Raw genomic sequence first — 23,606 nt, 5'->3', positions numbered from 1 at the left:
TGCTTAGTTTTCTCTGTACCCATTACTAATTCATCACCAAATTCATAGCTAAATGTGTAAATCTCTCTTTGCTCAGTACCCTCAAATAATCAGTAATCTACTTACAAGGTAAAAAATCCAAATAAGACCAATGGGTAAATACTGAAAAATAAGTGTCCTCCTATTTTATTTCAGAAACCTAGATCTACTCCCCAAAGACCAACCACTATATTAAAAACAAAACAAAACAAAAATCCATGTTCTTCACCTTGCTTTGTTCCACTTAATATATCAATAAATATATCGATAGATATTTTAAGATATCTTGGCTCTCTATATCAGCACATATAGATATATTATTAATTTGAAATGGTGCAGAGTGTTGCATTGTATGCATCTACAGTGATCTTTATACCATTTCCCTATTGATGGATAATTAGGTTGGTTATAAACATTTGCTATTACAAAATATGCTGCAGTGAATATCCGTGCTTAATTGTCTTTGCAAACAAGTGCAGGTATACTTGAAGAACAAATTACTTGAAGTGGAATAACTAGGTCGAAGGATATATGTGATTTTAATTTTGATTGATATTACAAAATTGACCTTCAACAATGCTGTTTGAGTTTATACCCCACCAAAAGTGTCCCTGTTTCCCCACCCCGCATCATCTCTGAAAACTACTGTTTTAGGTTAACTGCTTGGTCTGGTGACCATAGAGAAGATGGTTAAATGGAGAAGAGTCTGGAAAGAACATGACCAAGTATGAGGTGGTCATATTTGGGGTAGGAGGCGAAGAAGACCTAAACAAAAGCGGTAAAGATGGTGAGGATTGTGAGGAGGGGTTGGATGGGATACGTAGACGTTGAGATTGGGTAGGTATAGGGCTTGGGAAACTGATTCATCCACGGCTGGAAGGTGAGGAGGGCCACAGGTGGAGTTGAGGTTAACATTCAAGTTTGACTTGGTTAATAGGTGCATGTGGCGCTGTGCACAAGATGTGAGCATGGGAGAAAGAAATGAGCTTGAAGGGGAATGTGGTACCTGTGGAGTGGCCACGTGGAGATAAGCCGTAGGTTATAGCGAATGTGGGTTCAGCTTAGGGAGAGATTTGGAAGTCATTGCCCTGGAGGTGGAAACTGATGCCCTGGCAGTAGTCAAGATCACTGAGGGTTGAATGCTTAGAGCAGTGGTTCTTAATCGTGGCCGCACAATTTGGTCATTTGAGGCCCTGCTCAAGAGATTTTGCCTTATTTGGTCTGGGGCAAGGTGAGGGCATCAGTCTGTTTTAAAAGCTCTCCAGGTGATACCAGTATATGAGAGAGGTTTGACATTTACTGCGGCCTGGGTCCCATGCTGGAAAATCTGATTCTGATGATCTGAATTTCAGCCTGGACATCAGGAGTTTTCAAACCCCCCCCCACCCCTGGTGATTCTAGCATGTAATCAGGGTTGAGAATAACTAGCTTAGAACAATAGCAGAGGGCCAAAGGCAGAACCCTGAGGATCTCCAGTCCAAGGGGGTGGGCAGAAGCAGAGTCTGCATAAAGAAGTCTAGCAGAAGATGGAGGAGGAAAACCGGAGTGTGGTGAGGGAAGTTTCATTTGGAAGGAGTCCAGTGGGCAGCATGAGACTGCTCCCTGGATGTGGTGCCTTCTAAGGAGGCTGGGTACCACGGAAGGAGAATCTGGAATGTCAGGGTCTCTCTGCTGGTCTCATGCTCAGTAGCAGAGGCCTTTGGTTCCACTGAGCTTCTTGATGGGCTTAGATGAGTAGACCTTCTTAATAGAACTAGAATTTTGAAGTTAAGTCAGGAGGCAGAGTAATGCGAGGGGAAGGCCAAAGGGAACCAGAAGGAAGGCATGGCCATTGAGAAACCCTTCTTGGCAGGGGTGCAGAAAGGAGTTTGCAAAGCTGTACTGCTGGTATAAGTTGTAAGTTATAAGTTGTGGTTGTGAAATGTCTCTACATAACTCTGGCAGCCCACAGACCTACGTTATTCTGCTACACATAATGAGGGCTGGGGGCACATGGGGAGCTAAAGGATGAGAAGTCAACTGCAAGGAGTTAAGAGGTGGTTGGGGAAGGCGTCGGACTGTCCCTAGGATGTGAGGGGGGAGCTCGAGCCCTTCTTATCTAAGGGGCAGGGAGACATTAGGTCTAAATGAAAACAGTTTGTTGGCCTTGGAGGTCATTGAGCACTCAGTAAGAGGAATCTCAGTCTAATGATAGAAATAGTTCTCAGGGGGCTGAAAAGTAAACGTGAGGGATTGAAGACGACCCTTTGAGAAGAAAGCCATCAGCCTCTGCGTAAGCAGAGTGCTCAACATCTGATCGTTCACTTGTAGCTGATTGTTCACTTGTAGCATATCAGAGTTATCTTTATTTTCTTCCTTAAAGATGTGTTTGTAATTTCTTACAGTCAAGTAATAAGTAGTTCTGGCTGCTTAATAAAGGAACCTCCTCCTGTTGATCGTACAGAAGAGGGATATCCCTGCTCTGTGTATGATTGAGACTGTGCTAAATTGGAAGGAGGGTTATTTGAACTGTAATATGATCTCATATTCTCGGCTCTAGACCACACAGGGAATTATTTCTAATTGTTCTTTTAGTGCTTGGAGATGTATATTTATATTTCACTTTTTTAAACTCCTTTAGAATGATGGTTTGCAAGGACAGACTGATACACCCTTAGAATCTTACCCCATTCTATGAGGTTGTTTCGAAATTCTAGCCTTCCATTTTTCCCCCCGGTGTTTAAAGTAATGCATACTTGTAAAATAAAATGGCAGGGGTGGGTGTTGAGTCAGGGATGCAAACATTACCACGAGGAACAGAGTAAAACGTGGAAGTCCTGCACAACCAATGTGGAAGCTCAGGTAAGGACTGCCTGCTGCATAAGTAATTGGTTATAAAACTTGATTTCACGTTTCGATATGACCATTTTATAGGGGCTATATCAGAATATATAGGTGCCTTTTGGAAAGGGAGCCCCCCATGGCACAGCGGGATTTGAGGGCAGGAGACCTCGAGCCTTCTTTTGGATAAAGCTGGGGTTGGGGGCCAGCAAATGGATCTGCTCTTAGGACAGAGCTGCTCTGCGCGTTCCTGCCTGCTCCAGGGTGACCTTTACCTCGTCTTACAACCCTACCTCCTGTGTCCCCCCCTCCACCATCCGTTGGTTACTGTGGTTTGGCCTCTGGCACCAGGACTCACCATTGCACTGGGGTCTTTGGGGACGTGCTTCGCATCGTTTGCATTTTGCTTCAGGCAGAATGAGCAATGGTTAGTAGTCATGAACTCCCCGGGGTAAGCCCCCAGCCTGGTTTCTGCCGTTGCCACCACTGCTGTTTGAGGGTTCAGGCACTGCCCCTTCCTCAGAGACACATTCCCCTCTGACTCTGGGAAATCCACAGCAAACCCTGCCACCTGGTGGCAAGGAGACAAGCTGGGCAAGCTGAAGAGATCTTAAAATTACCTCCCGTAATTGCAAAGATAACGATAAAAAGGGAGAAGAAAGCCACCAGTTTTTGAATGACAACTACTTTTAATCCTCACCACAATCTATTAAATGGTTCTTAGTAGCCCCATTTTACAGTAAGGAGGGTGATACAATGAGTTAAAAAACAATTAGAACAGCACTTCTCAAACATCAACCACCTGGAGGGCTCGTTAAACCACAGGTGGCTGGGCCCCACCCCCAGGGTTCCTGATTTCAGGTGGGGCCTGATAACCTGCATTTCTGACAAGCTCCCAGGTGGTGCTGATGCTGCTGGACTACACTTCGAGCTTAGAACAAGGTCTGGTGAGCGCCGCTGTATAAAGATTTGTTAGATAAAGTTGATAGGTAAAGGCAGAGTCAGGATTCAAGCCCAGGCCTGACTGCAGAACCTGTCCGTTTTACATCCTGCTGCCTCTCAGGTTAGACTTTTAAAGCTTAATAAAACTGTAGTTGGCCCTTGCTGAATTTTTCTTTCAGAAAGTAAGATGGCTGGTCGGTAGTAGTTTTCACCATCCTCTCCGGCTTTTGTGTGCTGGAGTATTTGTTGAAGGGCTGGTTATGTGTCAGCACTTTCTCAGACCGCGGACAACACCGCAGAGTGTAAGACACAGTTGCTGCCCAGCAAGGCTTTACAGCTTGTCTGGGGAAGAGACAGCTTACAGGTAGGAAAAGGTTACATCAATACAGGACCTCGGAAAAGTTACAGACTGTACAGTAACTAGGTCAGAGCAGGGCAGGAGCCCTGAGGGCTGTGGCATTGCAGAAGTCCTCTGTGGAAGAGGCATGGGACAGTGACCTGGAGAATGAGTGAGATTTGGTGATAGGGCAAGGTGAGCCCATACAGGTAGGGGAAGGAGGAACAGTATGATGAGAGTAAGGAGAGAGAAGTGGGAAGGGAGCACCCACTGGTGAAGGTACTGCCTGTGTATCAGGCAAGGAGCCTGTGTTCTCTTCCTGTCTCATGTATTCTTCAGGGCAGCCTTAGGAGGCAGGTAGCTCTGTCCTCATGTTATCGGTAAGGAAGCTGAGGCTCAGAGCAGTCAGGTAAGCTGCCTAAGGTCACACAGCCAGTGGATTCAACCCTAGGTCAGACTTCCTCTGCTTTTTCTACTGCAGAAAGTTGTCCAAGTGGGTAGGAGGCCAGGCAAGATTAGGGTGAGGCCCTCACACTCAGGCTCCAGCAAGTGCAGGGGTGCACCTGAGAGGGGGGTGCCTCCTTAAATGTTGGACCCTTGACGGCCAACTTGCCCCAATTTGATCCTGGCCTGGGTAGGAGGAGCAGTGAGAAAACAGCAGGAAGGGAAGGTGGATTGAGGTCAGGTGCTAGAGAGCTGAGACTATCAGGAGAAGGGGGTTAGATTTTATTTCATAAGCATTAGGGAGCCATTGATGGTTTTGGAGCACAGGAGTGATTATATCCAAGCAGTTGACTCTGTGCAGCATGGAAACTAGTTAGGAAGGTCTCAGAGTTGTCTGGGTGGAGGTAGTTAATCAGGATCTGGATTAAAGTAATAGGGAAAGAAAGGAACTGGTGCCAGCCACTTCCTTTAAGAACCTCCAGGGCTTGGTGCTGGGGAACGTCTTGGTGACCGGGAGAATCATGAGGCATCTCCTAGAGATGTGCACACCTCATGGAAAAGCTGACTGATGGCAAGGGAGAGAGAGGCAGGTTTAATCATGCTGCACTTGAAGTGGGGCAGCCAAGTCGGCCTGGTAGGGGGGTTGACCCTCCAAGGTTGATGGATAAAGTGGTTTAGGAATCCTCTGCAAAGGGAAGAAGTGACTGAAGTCCTGGGTGTCTGCGTTGATTGTTCTTTGGGGTTCATACAGGGCTCTCTCACGTGCCTGGCTTTGTGGCTGTGCCTAGCTGTGTTTCCAGAAGCCCAGCAGACCCCTTGCTGGTCCTCTTACCTGTCCTCTCCTTTCTCCTCAGCCTGCCCCTGGACCAGACCCTTCCTCGCCACGGTCCCAGCCAATCCCTGTCCTTCCCAGAAAACTACCAGACTCTTCCCAGGAGCAGCCGACACCCCTCAGGGGGCTCTTCGCCCCCTCCCCGCAACCTGCCGAGTGACTACAAGTACGCACAGGACCGAGCCAGCCACCTGAAGATGTCGAGTGAGGAACGTCGGGCACATCGGGACGGCACGGTATGGCAGCTCTACGAGTGGCAGCAACGCCAGCAGTTCCGGCACGGCAGCCCCACGGCGCCCATCTGTGCCGGTTCCCCGGAGTTCACCGACCAGGGCCGAAGCAGGAGCATGCTAGAGGTGCCCCGCTCCATCTCTGTGCCTCCATCTCCCTCGGACATCCCTCCCCCGGGACCCCTGAGGGCCTTCCCACCCCGGCGGCCACACACGCCAGCAGAGAGGGTCACTGTGAAGCCACCGGACCGGAGAAGGAGTGTGGACATCTCACTGAGCGGTTCTCCCAGGAAGACATGGGGCCACACCACCAAGGTGAGACTCCGGACGCCCTGCCAGGCTGCTGGGGCCCAGCATTAGGACGTTAGGAGCCTCACATGGTTTGAACACAAACTTGAGCAGTGTAGGATAACGATAGGTAACACTTACGTAGCACTGTACTTTAGCGCTGGGTGTAGCGCTAAAGGCTTTAATTCTTACAACACCCCTATGAGGTAGGTGCTATTATTTCAGGTTTCCCCCGCTATCTGAAGGTAGAGTGTTCCTATGAAACCTTTAGTAAGCCAAAGTGGCATAAAGCGAAGAAGTAATTACATTTTCTGTGAAAGTGAAAATCCCCTTTGGATTTCGGTTATCAGGTGCTAAAGGTAGGTCTTTTGTAAAATCAAAGTGGCATAAAGCGAACTTCTGTAAAGCAGGGGATACCCGTATGCCCATTTCACACGTGAGAACTCTTAGGCATTAAGGGATGAAGTTACTTGCACACGGTCACACAACTTGAAGTCTGCTTCCTTGCAGCTTGGAAGGCAGGGAAAGATGTCTGTGTTTAACTAGTTCAATTATTTATAATAACCTGACTTAAGTTTTAAATCCGGAGGGGTTCTCACAGTTTGTCATTGTCATAACCTGGTGGGAAAGATGTGTATCCCAATTTGACGGATGAAGCGTCTGAGGCTGAGAGAGGTGCCGTGCCATGTGCTTGGCTGCCCTGGTAGTGAGTGGCAGAGGCTCTGGCCCCCGCCCCCCTCCATGCCCGGCTCTCGGTGTGACCATGTCTCCCCTTCTGCAGAACTCCTCTCATCTGGACCGACGCTCCATGCCCTCCATGGGTTACATGACCCACACTGTCAGTGCTCCCAGTTTACATGGAAAATCGGTAAGCAGCACCTCCTCTCCCCCTCCAGGCGACTGATCTTATCCAGCTTTCAAAGGGCTAATCTCATCAGAGTTCTCCCCTGAGCCAGTCAGATGCAATCCCATTTTAGAGATGAGGAAACTGAGACTCAGAGGTCGAATGACTTGCTCAGGCCCATCCCGCTGGCTTTGGGACCTCTTGAGGTCAGCGGAAGAGCGGGGGGTGGGGGTGGGGGTGGCGGGGGAAGTGGAGGAGACTGTGGTGTTTATTCTCTTTTGGGCAGCATTTTGTCTGCAGCATTTTCCAGCCACCTGCCTTTTTCTCCGGTTAGCTCCTCTCCTTTCTTCCTGGTCTTTGCTTTGATTAGTTCACTGTCTTCAAAACTCAAGTCTGGGTGAGGTTGCACTGCTGGTGGCTGTTTCCTGATAAAAACTACTTCCTGCAGCCCCTTTTCTGCCGGTGCCTTTACTTGTCCTAATGACAGAATTAATGCAATAATTACTTAATGGTGTCGCATCAATGCTGTGCTGGCACCGGGGTGAAGAGTAATTACAGCGTCGTGCTCCTGCGGTGCCTCATTTCCTCATGATGTGTCTACACACCTGCAGCTGGAGGAGCTCTCACTGCTTCTCACCCGGTTACGGCGGCACCAGGCCAAGTTGGCCAGGGTGCGAAATTTCGCCATCAGCCAGTTACTGCAGCACGAGCTGACCTTTCCCACCTGCCAGGTCAGCGCCGGTGGGCTCTCTCAGGGCTGGGGGCCGCCCCGGGGACAGGGGAGTGACATGCTGGCCTGTGCTCCCTCGTGCCCGTGCTCTAGTCTGTCCTGCTGTCTGGCTCTCTCCCTTGTTCCTGCCTGTTTGCTACTGGATGCTACTGCCAGACACTGTGCAGCCATCGTGGGGCCCACGCCCCTGTTGCTGGGGAAGAGGCTGCATGTGGTGTGAGGGACCTGAACTGTGGCTTCTCTGCCTGTGAGTAATGACTGCCAGGCTGTTGTGTGGTCACGTCCAAGGGCTGCGCTAACTGTCATCCTTGTTGCCACCTTGGGTCCTCGTTGGGATGCTGAGAGGTGTGTGTCAGCCTGGAGAGAGAAGGCATGGTGCCCTCTCATCTGGATAGTGCCCTGCTGACTGTCAGAGCATCTTCACACCCCTGATCTCAGTGAATTTCACAGTAGCCTGGGAGAGGTTAGGGAGGACAGATGGGAAAGTGACTTGCCCAGGATCCCTCAGCTAGTGGCCTGCAGACTGGAGCCAGATTCCAGGTCCTGTCTGGCACAGTGTACTAAACTGTTTCCAAGACATGAGGGGTTGCAGGCAAGCTCCTCGAGGAGTAGCCAGACAGTCGTTCTCCTGGGCATCCCGAGCATCTTAAAGAAGATGCTGGTCCACACGAGCCTGGTCCCCCGAGCTGCACAGAAGTAGGCAGAGGACAGATGAGGAGGTTGAGGGAATTGTCACTATCCTTACCTGTCCTATTTTAGTGGGACCTGAGAGATACAGGAAATGTATTTGGAAAAATGAATATGAGGCAGCACATGCAAAAATCCTAATTTGTGGATTTGGGTGATTTTTAGTAACATTGCTCTGTCCCTCTTACTGCAGGACTGGGCTGATTGAGGAAGTAGGGATGGGTAAGGAGACAGTTTAGGGACAGAAGTAAGATCTTGCAAACCACTGGTGTCCCTGGCAGTGCTCCTTTGCCTTCTCATGCTCAAAAGCGCTGCCTGAACGTTTTGCATTATTTATTTTTGTTTGTTTCACATCAGAGCTCTAAACTGGACCTTCCTAGCCCTGGCTTGCTTTGGCTTGCTGAGAGGCCTCTTAGTTGGCTGAGAAAGTGCCCGGACTCTTTTTCTTAAGCTTTCGTAGCCCCTCTCCCTCACAGTTAGCTTCTGTGATCCATTACATAGGAAGCACGAGTTCTAGGAAATCAAAGGGTCTTTTCCTTATTCTCACTGTTCCTGGTAATTATACTGAAGAACTCAACAGACTGTCAGAGATGACACAAGCAGACAGGTCTGCCTGGACCTTCCTTATCTAGCTCCTGACCCAGCCACCTTGGCTCCATGCTCAGCAAACGGAGCCAAAGCTTCCAGGAAACTTTCTGCAGCTCTTGGTGCTTATCGTTGTAGAACCCAAGGTCAAAAGGGAACCTCCCCGGGTCACCTAGGTCATCTCCATGCCTCTTCCAGGCATCCATCCGCACCCATCAGGGGGTCCTTTTCCTTCATGCATGTGAAGTGGCCCAGTGCAAAGGTCTGGAGCGTGGCATGTCCTCTTCCAGGTAGACCTCTCTAGTTCTGTCTCAGGAGCTCGCCTCCGCCTCAGCTGCTCTGCTGGCCTGGTCCTCTGGTGGGATGTGTGCTGTCTCCCTCCTCCTCCCCAAACTGTCCCCAGCCGATGGTGGGAACAAGCTGGCTTTCCCCACATGGTGGACCTGTGAGATCCACTATGCTGAGAGAGCTCTGAGCTGCACCGAGACATGTGTGCTTCCTCTGTGGCCTGGATGTGTTGGTCTGCTGTGGTCTCTTGTCCCCGAAGCTGCAAGGTGTAAATGAGTCGCACGTGAAGCCCTGAGTTGTGGACACCTTGGGTGTTCATAACTGGCTTTTTTCTCTCTCTGCTTCATTTGAAGGCTGACGATACCTACCTCCAGCTGAAGAAAGACCTGGAGTACCTGGACCTCAAGGTGAGTGGCCTCAGGGGTCTTGCTGTCCTGGGACACTTACCTTTCTGAGAGTGTCAGCCTCATTGGAGACCAGCCCCAAAGCCAAAGGCCTTGCAGGTCTTACAAATCTGGGTTTCAAATGAAGATGTCTCCTGTCTGAATCAGAAGGGGGATTTTTTGTTTTGGGGTTTTTTTTTTCTTTGGTTGCTGTGGCTTTTGGAAATTTCATTTTTAAATTGAATATAATTGACATATAACATTGTATTAGTTCCAGGTGTACAACATAATGATATTTGTTTATATTGGGAAATGATCACAAAGCTAATTAACATCCATCACCATTCTTGGTTACAATTTTTTTTTCCTTATGATGAGAACTTTGAAGATCTACTCTCTTAGCAGCATTCAAATATGCAATACAGTATTGTTAACTATAGTCACTGTTTTGTACATTACATCCTCATGATTTATTTATTTTATAACTGGAAGTCTGTACCTTTTAGAAGAGTCTTATTTCTTGTAGCCTCACACTCTGGGCTCTTCTCAGTTTCTTGTGAATTCTGTTGTGAGGTCTCTGGCTTACAGGATGAGGGCACGAGCTCTTGCTTTCTTCCTGTCCTTGGTTAGAACCACAGGGTTCCTCCGTATAATAACCAGTTGCTTCTTCAGAGCCTCCGGTGGGGCTGGGATGGGTTTGGTTCACAGGGCGCCACTGATGCGTGTTTTCAGGCACAAGCAGTTCGGTGGATTGTCTGGTTTTGTAGTGGGGGGAGCAAGAGCCACATGGAATCATGGCTCTGAGGGGTACCGGCGTCTCCCATCCCTCCCATCCGTGTTTAGGAGATGAACGTCGGGCCCCACCCCGTAGGTGATGACGTTCAGGCTCTAAGTCAGCCTCCACAGCACAGACAGAGCTGGGAAAGCTGCTAGAGAAGCCAGAGGCATTCTGCCTGGAAGAGAGCTGCTTTTGTTCTGTTCCCACAGCTCTCTGAAAGCTCCCACTGTGAAAAGCACTTCTTAATGCCTGAGCCATGACTTAAGACTGAAGGAATGTGACCTTTAATTACCTGCGGGTGTGAGAGGGCGGGCAGAGGGCCCTGCGGGAGGACACCCAGGTGACTGCGGCGGGGGACATGCCTCCCTCGGTCCCCAGTGTACCTGGCTTGAGATATTTTTAACTTGGGGATTGTCATCCCACCTTGTAGGAGCAGGGATAGGAACATTAGGTCCTAAGGCAGCAGAGGAGGGGCCTCCCCCCTCTGAGGCAAGATCAACACCTTTGATTAGGAATCCCTCAGTTAACTTAATGTATCTGGTAATGAACACTTGTGCTGTATCCAGCTCTGGAGAAGCTAGGGGGGATGGAAGAGAAAAATCGAGGCTCTCTGGCCTTGAGAAACTTCCAGATGTTCTGGGTCGGGGAAAGAAAGCGTCCTGAAATAACACAGACTTTTTTGCAATGAGCGTATAAAGATTTGTCTGGCCCAGTGCTCAGAGCTGAGATAGTGAGGATGACTGTGGCTGCAGTGCTGGGAAGCCTTCTGGAGGAGGTGGCGTGTGTCCAGAGCCTTGCAGAGCCAAGGGTTTAGGTTGGTTGACGTTAAAGGGAAGGGAACTGTGGGAGCCAGGGAGAGCCAGGGTGAGGGTGGTGTGGCTGGAAAAGTGGGGACAGATTGTCCAGGTTCCGGAGTCTTTCTAGGCTTTAGGAAGGAAGGTGCAGTGAAGAAAAGTCAGGCTTGGCTTTCAGACATGAGCAAAACAAGGAGGGTTCTCTCAGAACCAGGACGTTTTCTAGCTTACGTGGTATTCAGGTCACGTAGAGCATGAGTGAGTGAGTATGGTAGTCAGGCCTCGGTGCCCAGACGTGGTGGTGTGGGCCAGATGTGCAGCCCAGCCCTCCCTCTGGCGCTCTGAACCTGGGTAAGTCCTTCCACCATGCCCACCTCCCCCATCTGACCTGGAGCAGCCCCCGGCCTTCACCTGCCCTGTGTACCACCATGTCCCTGCTCCCTGGCCTCACCATGCCCGGGGCCATGCAGGTGACACAGAAGTATTTGTAGAGCATCCACGGTGTACCTAGGCCTGTGGGAGAGGCGTGGCTCACAGCAGCACAGGTGTACCAGAAAACACTCTTCAGCGTGCTTGGTGCACGGTGCGAGGGGACTCTGCTTGAGCCAGAGTAACGGGAAATAGGTGTCTTCTGATTCCTGTTTGTGTGAGATAGCCGACCTCACAGGTGGTCCTGGAGAGAAGATCCAGCTCAGCTTGGTTTTATTTAAAGATTATAGAACTTGAGCTCAATAAAAGGGATTTAGAGAGAGAGAGAAACTGAGGCATAGGATAGCAGAGTCTGTGTCCTGACCCCAACAGAAGCGGAATAACCATAGAGGGTAAAATGTGTGTCAGTCACCATGTTTTACTTCTGTGAAATTATGTACCCGCGGCAGTAGCCCTATAAGGGAGGTGGTGTTATCTTTTTTTCACCGACTGAGGCTCAAAGAAGTAAATGACTGTCCCAAGGCCATGTTAGTAGTTACGGGGGAGCCAGTACTTGGGAGTAGCGCTGACTCTGAAGCTGGTGCTCTTAATCACCCTGCCTCCCAGCCGCTCTTACAATGCTGCTTCTACTACTGTGGGCCCGAAGGTATTAAGTTTTTTGTGGAGCTGAACTGAGGTCCTTCTGCCAGGAAATATTTATGCTGTGATAGAGACAAGGTTGCATCCTTGGGGTGTTTTCACCAGCTAGGAGCCGTATGTGACCAAAACATTAACTAGTGATTGGAAGTTGTCACTGTTTATCTTGAAAAACAGCTGTGTTGATACCAGAATTTCCCTGGTCTTATAGCTGCTACTTCAGTTGCTAAGCTCCTCTTAGAGAACCAGTCCCCCAGTAACAGCACCAGCAGGTGAGAGACACTTGGCTTACCAGCAGCATGGGTGAGAAAAGATGCTGGGGTTTGTGTTGTGTGTGAGTCATCATTCAGAAAGGCTGATATCACCTTGGCCTCCCTCCAAGAGACAGGCCTCCCTCCAAATCAGGGAGGCAGTGGACCTGCTCTGCTCAGACCCAGCTGGGGTGTAGAGTTCCCAGATGGACGTTTCACTTCAGGATCCAGACGAGGGAAGGGCTGGAATCAAAGGAGAGGTGATGAGGGGCTGCAAGAACTGTGTCTGAGGAGTGTATTAGGCGGGATGCTTTTGTTGGCAGGTATCCGAAACCCAAATCAGCCTGCTGAGCCACAAGGGGAATATACTGGTTCACGTAGCCAGGGCTTGCGTTCCGGGAGCTCAGGCCATGCCACCAACTGTTCTGCTTTCCACACGGCCAGGGAAGAAACGTGGCCGCTTGCACACTCAGGTTGGCTTCATCCCAGCTGAGCCTCCCTGTGGAGTGAAGGGTGGGGGATTCCCTAATGGAAAGCAGACTGGGCAGAAACAAGAAACACAGCAGCAGGCAGCACAGCTACAGTGTGGTCGGTTGAAGGAGGAAGGGGCAATGCAGGCAAGACATAGAGACAGTCTATAAAGCTCTAAAATGTTACCATGTGTCTTCCGTGGCTCTGAGGGGCAAGTAAGACAAGCGGATCACAGCTACAAGTAGACGGTTTTAGTTGAGTAGAAGAAAGACTTCTCTAAAAGGGCCACCACAGGTCACAGTGACCTCCCCATCACTGGGGCACAGCTGAGGCCAGGTGAGCACTGAGTGGGATGTGACTGGATCAGGAAAACCCTCAGGCCCGTTGACTCTTGAGATCCTGTGACGTGCTAGACAAGATGAGCTGCCGCGAGCCCAGTGGGGTCCCTGAGACGAGGGCCTCGGAAGACACAACTGAATGGGCCGTGTAGCCCAGCCTGGTCATGGAGATGGTGCCGAGCACAGCCCCGCTGTGACCAGCTTCCTGTGAGAGGTCCCTCCTGGGTCCTTGTCGGGAGAGGTAAGCCTCTCTGGAGAAGGATGGTCTCCCTGCCCCCACCAGGTTGGCACAGGGTCCCCTGCGTCCCTGTCCCAAAGGCCGCAGACTTAAGGATCCAGAGCCCATGTCCCCTCCGCCTCCATCAGCTGATGCTTGGGTTCCAGAACCCGTTGGTGGTGTTTGCCCACATGTTGTGGAGCTTGGTCTCCTGAAGTGAGCATTCCTGCTGGGGTGCCAAGTGAGCAAATAAAAGCAGACTCCACTCTCTTAGAAGATGCTCTGTGTTGGTGTCCTCTTTGGAAATGTTTACTTTCCTGGCATTTTACTTGGCAGTGTCAGGGTGGAAAGGGTTTCACGCTGATTAAGCATCTGTCCTTGCCTGGCAATTGTGGGGCACCCGTTGTTCATTATCTCACTTAATCCTCTCAGCACCTTTGAGCAAATAAGAATTATTATCCCCACCTTACTAATCAGGAACCCGTGTATCAGAGAGGTAACTTCTGCAAAGGTATGCAGCTGAGATTCGAACCCTGTGACCAACTTCACACCTGCCTCCTTTCTTCCGTGTGCCATGTACCTCATCTGCCCTGAAGTTGCATTCGCTGAGTTGTATTTCTGGCATTAATGTTCTACTCTTCAGAACCCTACACCGGAGCCAGGTCTGAGAGGGGGTATGAAGTTTCGCTGTTGTTTACGGCTTGAATTGTTTTTATGCATCTGGGAAGCACAGCTGGTAAAGTGAGGTGGGGGGAGGGCACCTGCAACTACACAGGTGGTGCCTTTTAGGTGGAGCAGATTGAAGTCAGCCCCAAAGGGGCTCTTGTCCCTAGTGAGGGACGTCATCAGTGGCTCCAGGTGCCTGGCCTCTGGACTTTTCCTAACAGAGCCTGAGATGTAGGCTTCTCTGTTCAGAGTCTGTTTCCAGTTAGCTTCTGGAGCAGAGTTCTTAAGTCATGGTCTGGAACACCATCTATCTCAGAATGATCTGGGAGCTTGATGTAAAATTGCAGATCTGGGGCTTCCCTGGTGGCGCAGTGGTTGAGAGTCCGCCTGCCGATGCAGGGGACAGGGGTTCGTGCCCCGGTCCGGGAGGATCCCACATGCCGCGGAGCAACTAGGCCCGTGAGCCATGGCCGCTGAGCCTGCGCGTCCGGAGCCTGTGCTCCGCAACGGGAGAGGCCACCACAGTGAGAGGCCCGTGTACAGCAAAAAAAAAAAAAATTGCAGTTCTGGAGGGTTCTGTTGAATTAGAACCGCTAGAAATGATGCCCAGAATTCTGTGTTTTTAAAATCAAGCTCTGGGGTGATTCTTGTGCACAGTAAGCGGAGGTCTTTTATTCTGAAGAGAGGTTGTTAACGCTGGTCATGAACTAGAGCAATGAAAATGGATGCTTGGGTCTTACCCCTTAGAGACTCTGATTTAATTGGTAATACTCAGGTATTACTCTTTAAGAAAGAAAGACACTCCCTAGGTGTTCTAATGTGTAGGTATGGCTGAGAAACATGGTTTAAAAGCAGTGGTCCTCAAAGTGTGATCCCAGATGAACAGTGTCAGCAATTTCTGGGGCTCTGTTAGAAATGAGCAGTCTTGGCTCCCACCCCAGAGCTGCCTAGTGAGAACCTTTGGAGGTGGGGCCCAGCCCTCCAGATGATTCTGAAGCATGCTCAAGTGTGAGAATCATTTTTCAGTGGAGTGATTCCCACTCCTGGCTGCACATCAGACTCACCCAGGAGGGCTTTTAAGAATCCCAGTGCCTAGGCCCCACCCCAGGCCAATTACATCCAAGTTTTCTTCGAGTGGGACTCAGGCATCAGTCTTTTAAAGCTCCTGGGTGATCTCAGTGGTGGAGGCAGGGTTGAGATCCAGTGTCTTAGTGGGTGGGGACGGTTCCTTCTCAAAGGAGCTGGAAGCATTTGGCGTCATGGGTAAGACATAGTGGGTTAGGTGTGGAGGCGAGGGTCTGAGGGACCAAAGGTGGGTGGGGCTGAGACTAATGCATGGCTCCACTCTAAGCTACAGATTCAGTATCTTACAGTATGTGATGGTGGGAGGACAGGGGAAGAAGCAGTCCCCTCTTGCCTTCTGTGGCAGAACCAGGAAGGACATGGGCACTGAAATCAGCACTCTCACGAAGATCCTTCAGGCAGCGCTTATGATCCCCCATTTACGGATGAGGGAACTGAAGTCTGGAAAGGTCCACCGGCTGGGAAGCCGCATAACCAGACTGAGACACACTCATTTGAACTGCGCGACGCACATCCTCCTTAAGGTTTCCTTTTGCCAGTTCCCCAAATTCTGGCTCCTTCAAATGTCATTTGATGTCTTACCTGTTACGATTTGTTGTATTTGCCTTTTTGTTTGGAACAGATAAAAAATAATGAACCTTTGATCAACGTGCTTTACAAAGTGCTGAAGAAGTCAGCACAGGGCTGTCGGCCCAGGAGAAGCGTAAGATGATCTGATCTGTATCTCCAGGCGGGGCCATTCCATTGCTTCTGGCTCAGTGCCGACTCCATCACTTGCTTCACCAGGGGCTCTCCTGACCGCCTCCAGGCTTCCCGCGAGTCATTTCGGTTTATTTTCTGTCTATTGAAGCTCCCTCAGCGTTTTGGCTGGTGCACAAGGCTGAGCCTCTCATCCGTAGTGTCTTGTGACTCCATCTTTTGCGCTGCCATTGGGGGTGGGGGGGGTGGGGGGGCTTGCCTAGCTTGCCACCAGCTTGTGTTGTGTTCCCATCCTCGCTCGTCTGCCTTCATGGTGAGGGCTGCCCTAGAGCCTGGGTTCCTTGGGAGGGAGCAGCCGTTCCTGGTCACCTTGGAGGAGCTGGGGTGTCCCGAGATTCCACCGTGGCCCAGGGATTAGGGTGGCTCTTCTTCAGGGCAGGGTGTTGATGTTTGAAAACGTTCTGGAGCTGGACTAGAACAAAACGCCCACCTCCCCACCGTCCACCCTTTGAGAGATGCAGAGGTAGTGCCTGAAACGTGGCCAGCTTTTATAGCATTCCAAGGGAGGCTGCAGGTTGGAAAGCAGGAGCTGTGTCCAGTCATCTCGAGCCCTGCATATAGGTGTCTTGGGATGTGCTGGAGGGGAGTAAGATGCCTGGGAGGCCTTTAATTGCTTTCCGATGTGGAGACACTTTCAAATGGATGAGTGCCCACTAACTTTCACTTTTTCTGGTGACAGAGCTGCTAGGGACCCATAGTTGATGTTTTGAATGGATTTAAACATTGCTATCACAAATGTGCAATTTTAAAAGGAAAATGAGATGGAATATGCTGTTTGTGGCTGTGTCTTAGAAGCCTCAGCTCTCTGGAACAAAGCTAAATTCAGAAGCTTCAAGGGCCTGTGAGTTGTGTAAACACTGTCACGAAGCCCCTGCTCTAAACCCTGTGACCTTTACTCCACAGAAAGAGGTCTCAGGCCCTGAGCACAGCCAGCTCACCTCGTTTTGTCACATTCACAGACTCACTAAGCAAACGCTTCTCACGCCGGGCCCTGGGCTGGGCTTTGACGGTACAGAGAAAATACATCACAGTCCCCACAGTCCCTCCTAATTAGGTTATTGTCAAGTGAGGGGAGACAACAGATCATCTACTAAGGCCCATGATAGTGGCAGACACAAGGGGTGGGAGGATGTCCCTTGTTGGGTACCAAACCCAGATGGAGGGAGGGAGACAGGGAAGAGCAGCAAGTGTGTCCCTTCTGCTGAGTTTCTAATCCTCATAGACTCGATCATTTGAACTCCTAATTCATAGCACCTTAAAAGCAGCACATTAAAAGGGGACAAAGACGAAGTTACTTCTTAGGAAAGAGGGAGCGCTCATATCCTGAGAGAGAGAAGAAACATTATACGTCAATCTGAAATGGAAATGAAAGCGCAGACATTTGGGAGCATTTAGCTAGCTAGGCGAATAGTCCTAATCACGAACTTCTAAGAAATGCTATATTACTGATTTTTGTAATGACTCTGATTCACCCCCAAAAGGTTGAATTTATATTCAGTGTTCTGTGAAGGTAGTAAAGGACATACTTTTAGAAAGCTTTCCATCAAAACGTTTAAAAGACAGCTTTCTGAAAGTGCCCTTTTTGTGCAGAAATACCTCATTCCTCGCCTGATGGTGCTGGATAAATGAGGCATTGCTCAGTTAGACTCTCTGCCTTGCTATTTCAGTATCAAAAACATATCATCTGGAAGAAGCTTCAGTGACCATAAAGGGAAGAGTTTTGCTAAAAGGAGAAGTCCCCAAAGAATTATCTCAATTTGAAAATGATTGCTTCCTAGGAAGCGAGGCAAGGGTCAGCCCCTTGGAGAGTAGACAAGCTTACGGCGCCTCACTTTGGCAAAGGACTGTGACCCAGAGTGAAGACTCCCCTACCTCTACCTGCTAGGGTCCCAAGTCCTGCCTGGGAAATTCAGCACCTGCCTGGTTGTTGGTGGTTCACCAGGATTACTTCCCCTTCCTCGCTTCCCACACTGCGCCCCCGACCCTTGCAGGAGCATTTTTTGTGGATTGTTGCTGCGGTCAGTGTGTTCTGTGACTGTGTGTATGGTTGTATGTACACAAAATTTGCCAGTTTGAAGAGCAGAATTTGGCTGGAGTTCTACTTTTTCTAGGACTGACCTACATGTATTTCCCTTTCACCTACCTGTGAGGCAATAATCAATTTGCCGAGTGCATTCCAGTGTGCCAGGCCTTCCGTTCGGGGCTGACTTTACCAAGATAAAGGAGACAGTGGTCCCTATCCTCTACTGTGCCGCCAAAGGGAGCAGGGGAATGAGTGGGGGCAGGTCTGCAGCCCAGGCTCAGCCTTCCGCTCAGGGCGTGGAGAGTGCTTCTCCCTTGACCTTTAGATTTGGGCACGTGGTCGGCTTGAGTTTTGAGGGGAATGTTTGCTAATATATCTCTGCTTCTGATTCACACTCACAAACTTAACGGAGTAGGGAGAAAGTGAGGGCCATTTCTCCAGCAGCTGTGTGTCCCTCCATACTGGGACCCTCTGCATAGCTAGCTCTGCTATAGCTAGCTCCATCCTCCATTTCTCTGGTCAGATCTGCAAAATGGAGTTCAGCCAGACGGCCTCCCCTACAAGGGGCACGTGTGACCTGGCCATCCCTGACCATGGTTTGGCCATGGGGGTACATCTGTGAAAATGGTTCCCCTGCCCCTGCACAGTTTTTGACGAAGGAGGAGATTTGGAGGAAATGAAAACACGGACTAAAAGAGTTAGTGTTTAACTTCATAGGTGTCAGTGAGAGATGGGCAACGTGTCGCCCACGCTGGGTCTAGGGAAAGATGGCAAATGTTGTGAAATTCCACTGGCTTCTAAGTTTGGGTGATTTTTGTCTACTGCTTTGTGGTTTCCTTTCTTGAGAGGACAGGGTAGCTTGTAACTTGTATTGCAAGTACAGCTATTCAGGGATCGGTTGAAAACCTCAGCCAGGAACAATCCAGGTTTCTTCTCTTGGCCAGATCCTTTTCCCAAATAGGAGAAGAGTGAGGAAGGCTGATCTTAGTCATGGGGAGGTGGGCTGTTCAGACTTCCTTGAAGTAAGGCTCAACGATGCCCAAGGGATTTGCTAGTTCTTCTTGGTCCACCCATCCTATGGCCCTGGGCGGGGTCGTGGACTTCTGTTAATTATGTTTGACCCCAGGTTTAGTAGCAAAACTCTCTTATCAGTGGCGAATCTTCCAATATTCATACTGAACTCACTTGGGGCAAATTTAAGCCTTTACAGTTGATGATACTGTAACTTGAAAGTTTGTGTTTTCTTCAATTTGAGAAATTTACAAGTACTACTAAAAGATCTCAAAAAGGTTTTCTTTTTTCCCTGAAATGAAATAAGCATAAAAATAAAGCAGGTATTGCCCAAGTTTTTGCCCTTTCCATGCCGTGACCCTACCTGCCACTGACGAGACTTCCACACCTGTCCGTTGTAGGGGTAACTTTCCTTCTTGACTTCTGATTCCGAACCCCGTGGTTAAACCTCCTTTAAATTGTTCACCTCCCAGATGACAGGCCGGGATCTTCTCAAGGACCGAAGTCTGAGGCCAGTGAAGATTGCCGAGAGTGACATTGACGTGAGTGAGCAGAGTAACAGGCTGACCCCTCACCTGCCTGCTGCCTCCAGACCCAGGGTGGGCAGCTTCGGGCAGGGTTTGGATGGCTCTGTAGCCCAAGGCTTTTGGATCATGCTCCAAGGCCATGGCCTTTTCTCATCATCCCAGGCCCTCTCCAACCTGTTCTTGTTCACAGGTTAAACTGAGCGTCTTCTGTGAACAAGACAGGATCCTCCAGGACTTGGAAGACAAGATACGAGCCCTCAAGGAGAACAAAGTATGTATCGGTTTTGCGTAGTCTTGGGCTGGGTGGCAGGGGTTTTGTCATCCTGTGTTTCCTCAGTATAGACTGGACTCTCAAGTTAGTACTGGACAACAGATGTCTGTTTATCCAGAACAACATCTTTGAATTTAAAGGGTATTTCTTGTGGAGTTTCTGTCTGAACCCAGAGGAAACCTTATAGGGAGACCTCAACCTACTTATTCCAAGTACTACCTCCCGGACCTTAATTCTGCTCTGGGCCACCCCCACCTCTCCCTGGAAGCCCTGTGAGGTGAGCCTGGGAGAGTACGGCTCCACTGGCTTGCAGTGATGACCCCAGGCTCCTGAACCCCAGGGAAGCGGGGGCTGCCTTGGAGAAAGTGGCCAGAGTCGTAGCAGGGCAGAGGCTCTCACTTCCTAAAGCTCCTTTCCCCTAAGGATCTGGGCCATAGGGGAAGCGAGTCTGGTTGGGCGGGGAGGAATAGGCTGGTAGCCACTGATGTTTGGTCTCTTAGACACTTCGTGTGAATTTTTTCTTTTCCACATTGTAACAAGGCATTATATTTGTGGCGCTCAAGGTTTATAAATAACATGGCCTTTTTATTCAAGTGCTTAGAGAGTTTTCCATCTGTTCTTTGATTTAGCCTCATAGTTTATCCCCTAAGGAGTGGACGGCCTAATGCCCAGTTTATAGATGAGGAAACAGGCACAGAGCTGTTAGGTGATTTGTCCCAGGAGGCCACCCAACGGGCAGAGTCAGAGCTGGAATCAGAGGCCTTGACTCTCAGGCCCCTAGCTGGGTGCTGGCCCCTGGCCCCTGGCCCCTTCAGCCTCGGTTAGATCCAGCAGGTTTGCTTAGTTCCTGGCGTGGCGTGGCGGGGTTGGAGAGGACGGCCTCCTGGGAATGTTCTGCCATTCTCTTGCTCTTTGGCCCCGGTCTGTCTGGTGCAGGATCAGCTGGAATCCGTGCTGGAGGTGTTGCACAGACAGATGGAGCAGTACCGAGACCAGCCCCAGCACCTGGAGAAGATTGCCTACCAGCAGAGGCTGCTGCAGGAGGACCTTGTCCACATCCGGGCAGAGCTCTCCAGAGAGTCCACTGTGCGTAGAGGGTGTGGAGGGTGGCAGACGCTCCCCTGCCCTCCCCAGCATGGGCTGGCCAGGGGGCTGCTTTTCTCACCTCCCAAGCTGTAGTGGAGTTGGTGGCTGGGGGCGAGAGTCTTGGCATAGGAGAACGCCTCCAGGCTGCCTCCTAACAGTAGCTTACCTTGTCTCTACCGGTGCCTTAAGGTGCTTTCTGCCAGTGACTCCTGGGTGGCTACAGCGACACCCAAGGGGTCAGATGTTTGAGAGCAGCCTGCAAGACTGTTCCCCTGATCTGTGTACAGTTAACTCTGAGACGTCAGAATTTCTACTCTTTTATTTGTCTATCTGATGTGGTACAGGCCCTTTCTGCCAGAACTGGGAACCAAAGCATCCCCAAGGGTGGGAGAGGGGACGGTGCAGGTGGCCTGTCTGTCTCCCCAGGCCTGCCTGAGACCCACCAGGCTCCCCTTCCCTCTTCCCCTGTCGGGTCAGCAGTGGTCAGGAGCACAGGTGCTCATGGGGCCTTCTGAGGGGTGGGCGTGGCATAACGAAGAATCAGAAGCATTTCCTTGGCCAACAGGAGATGGAAAATGCCTGGAATGAATACCTGAAGTTAGAGAGAGATGTGGAGCAGCTGAAGCAGACCCTGCAGGAGCGACACAGAAGAGCCTTTTTTTTCCAGGTGACCCAAGGGTTCTTCATCCCTTCTGAGCTCTGATTTCTTCTTGGAGTCTTCACCTGTGGGGGATGTTAGCCCTACCCAGGGGCCGTCTCTTTTTGCACCTGGACTCAGCCTGCTCACCACCCCAAGCGCTCCCTTGGGGAACCCTTGCCCCAGCCAGGCTGTCGTGAGAAGCCTCGCCTCAGCTCCCCCTGCCTCTTTGCTCTCAAAGACAAGCTCCTGGGCATTTTTCTAAGGGTTTTACTACTGATCATTTGGGGAAACAGCCCCAAGGGGAGACAGTAGTGACCTAACCTTGCAGATACTTGAGGGTGATCTGTGTTCCTGGTTCTTGGCCCTGCCTTGGGTTCCTAGCTACTCACTTAGCAGCAGGAAGCCCCGCCTCCTTCCCTCCCGGACTCCTGAGGATAGATGTTATCAAGCCTTCACCTGATCAGTAGTGTGAATTCAGGCCAGGTGGGGTGATACCCATTGCTGTGGCCCCTGCCTCACTCAGGAAAGGCAGCCTTAGAGCCCTGCCTTCTCTGCCCTAAAACCAGGCTGCCCCGTTGATAGCTACCTCTGCCTCCAAAGCTGAGAGGAAGAAGGGCCCTGTGTGGTTTTCCTTCTTCCAGGTTGGGTCCTCCAGCTGCCAGTGTTCCCCCATTGGGTGCCCAACCAGGCTTCTCCCCCACACTCAAAGTTTTGAAAATGGAAAATGGCCTGCTTTTGAACCTAACTTCAGATCTGTATCTCTTCTTTCAGGACCCTGACATAAATTCTATTTATTTGAATTCAGCAAGCATTAACTGAGGGTTCTTGTGTACAAGGCAGCCTGTTGGGCCAGTCTGGGGGCCAGGCTTGCTAATTGATGAACTAGTTCTAGCCAAGCCTCTTCATTCAAGTGACTTAATGAATGTGTTGACTCTCTTCACATCAGCATCACCCCAGAAAACTGAAGGAATTCAGGAGGAGGTTTAGGTTTGTGGACTAGGAGGCTTTTCCCAGGCCCTGCTATGCTTCCACTCACCTCCACACAGCGCTTTAGAGCTGGTCCCAGAGAGCCTGGTCTAGGAGTATGTGGAGGAGACTCTTGCCTGTAGTTCAGGGTTGGCCTGTGAGGTCACGCAGAACTTGTCTGTCTCCTGTGGCTGTTGGGTTTTTCCCATAATTTCCCTTCATTTGAGCTAACATTTTCCTCTTCTTTTTGTATCCCCAGTATTTAGCATAGTGGCTTGAAAATAAATAGGTGAATATTGTTGGCAAAGTCCTTTAAACAATTGTTTCTAGTTACTAGTTCCTTGAACTGTTCGGTCTCATTAGACTTATCTTCTTGGACTTCAACCATCCACATTAATTTCAGCCATAATTTTTTTTTTAGCTTTTCATTCCTTATGTTTCTTTAATTATACAGAAAACACATAAGTGCATCTCCCTGGAAAGTCCAAACAATGAGAAGCAAAACTAAAACAGGACACAAAAGCTCCTCCTCCCTCCTTCCCTTCTCTGCCCAGTCCCTCACCTTCCCAGCATGTAATCAGTGCCATCGGTTTGCAGTGTTGCCTTCCAGACCATTTTCTATGCATTTCCAAACGTATGCACGTACATAGTATCATATAATTTATTGGGGGGAGGGAGTTGGGCTTACTTAAACAGGAATCATACTTACACATTGTTTGGTAACTTGCTTTTCTTGTCATAAATGGATGTAATGGAAATCTTTCCAAGAAAGATACCCCCAAGTTTATGCTGCCCTGTATGGTAGCTATTTAAATTTAAACATAAATTAATTAAAATTAACTAAATTAAAAATATATTCCTTAGCCACACCAGAATTATTTCATGTGGCTAGTGGCTTTCTGTATTGGACAGCACAGATTATGGAAGATTTACATAATCTCAGAAATTGTATTAGACATTGTTGGTCTTGATGCTATAGGTTTCATAGTGTGTGGATATCCCATACTTTATTTAGCCATTCCTCTTCTGATGGGCATTTAAATTATTTGCAGTGTTTTGCTTTTATAAATGGTATCACAGTGAGCATCTATGTAACTGCCTTTAGAGCTTGTTTATGAGCATTTATCTAAGATAGGCTCCTAGGAGTGGACTTGTTGGGTTGACTTGAGTGTACATCTTAAATGTTGGCAGATACCGCCAAATCACCCTCTAAAAGGCTGCACTCATTCGCC

General features: G+C 49.7%; 1 protein-coding gene across 7 annotated transcripts in view; it reads left to right on the top strand.

Annotated features, from left to right (window-relative positions):
* The window catches only part of PLEKHA7 (pleckstrin homology domain containing A7), a gene marked incomplete at its 5' end in the record, with an annotated part of 210,850 nt that overhangs the window by 166,596 nt on the left and 20,648 nt on the right, over positions 1-23,606 (top strand). For all 7 annotated transcript variants that reach the window (XM_082843986.1, XM_082843985.1, XM_082843984.1 and 4 more), the window contains 7 exons: positions 5,416-5,938; positions 6,693-6,779; positions 9,399-9,452; positions 19,358-19,426; positions 19,602-19,682; positions 20,619-20,768; positions 21,334-21,435. In XM_082843986.1, coding sequence (XP_082700112.1) covers positions 5,416-5,938; positions 6,693-6,779; positions 9,399-9,452; positions 19,358-19,426; positions 19,602-19,682; positions 20,619-20,768; positions 21,334-21,435 — 1,066 coding nt within the window. The remainder of the gene's footprint in view (positions 1-5,415; positions 5,939-6,692; positions 6,780-9,398; positions 9,453-19,357; positions 19,427-19,601; positions 19,683-20,618; positions 20,769-21,333; positions 21,436-23,606) is intronic.

Source organism: Leucopleurus acutus (assembly GCF_964270905.1).
Source record: "Leucopleurus acutus genome assembly, chromosome: 8".
Taxonomy (NCBI): domain Eukaryota; kingdom Metazoa; phylum Chordata; class Mammalia; order Artiodactyla; family Delphinidae; genus Leucopleurus; species Leucopleurus acutus.
The sequence above is the reverse complement of the archived record's forward strand: the minus strand, read 5'-3'. Positions and strand labels throughout refer to the sequence as shown.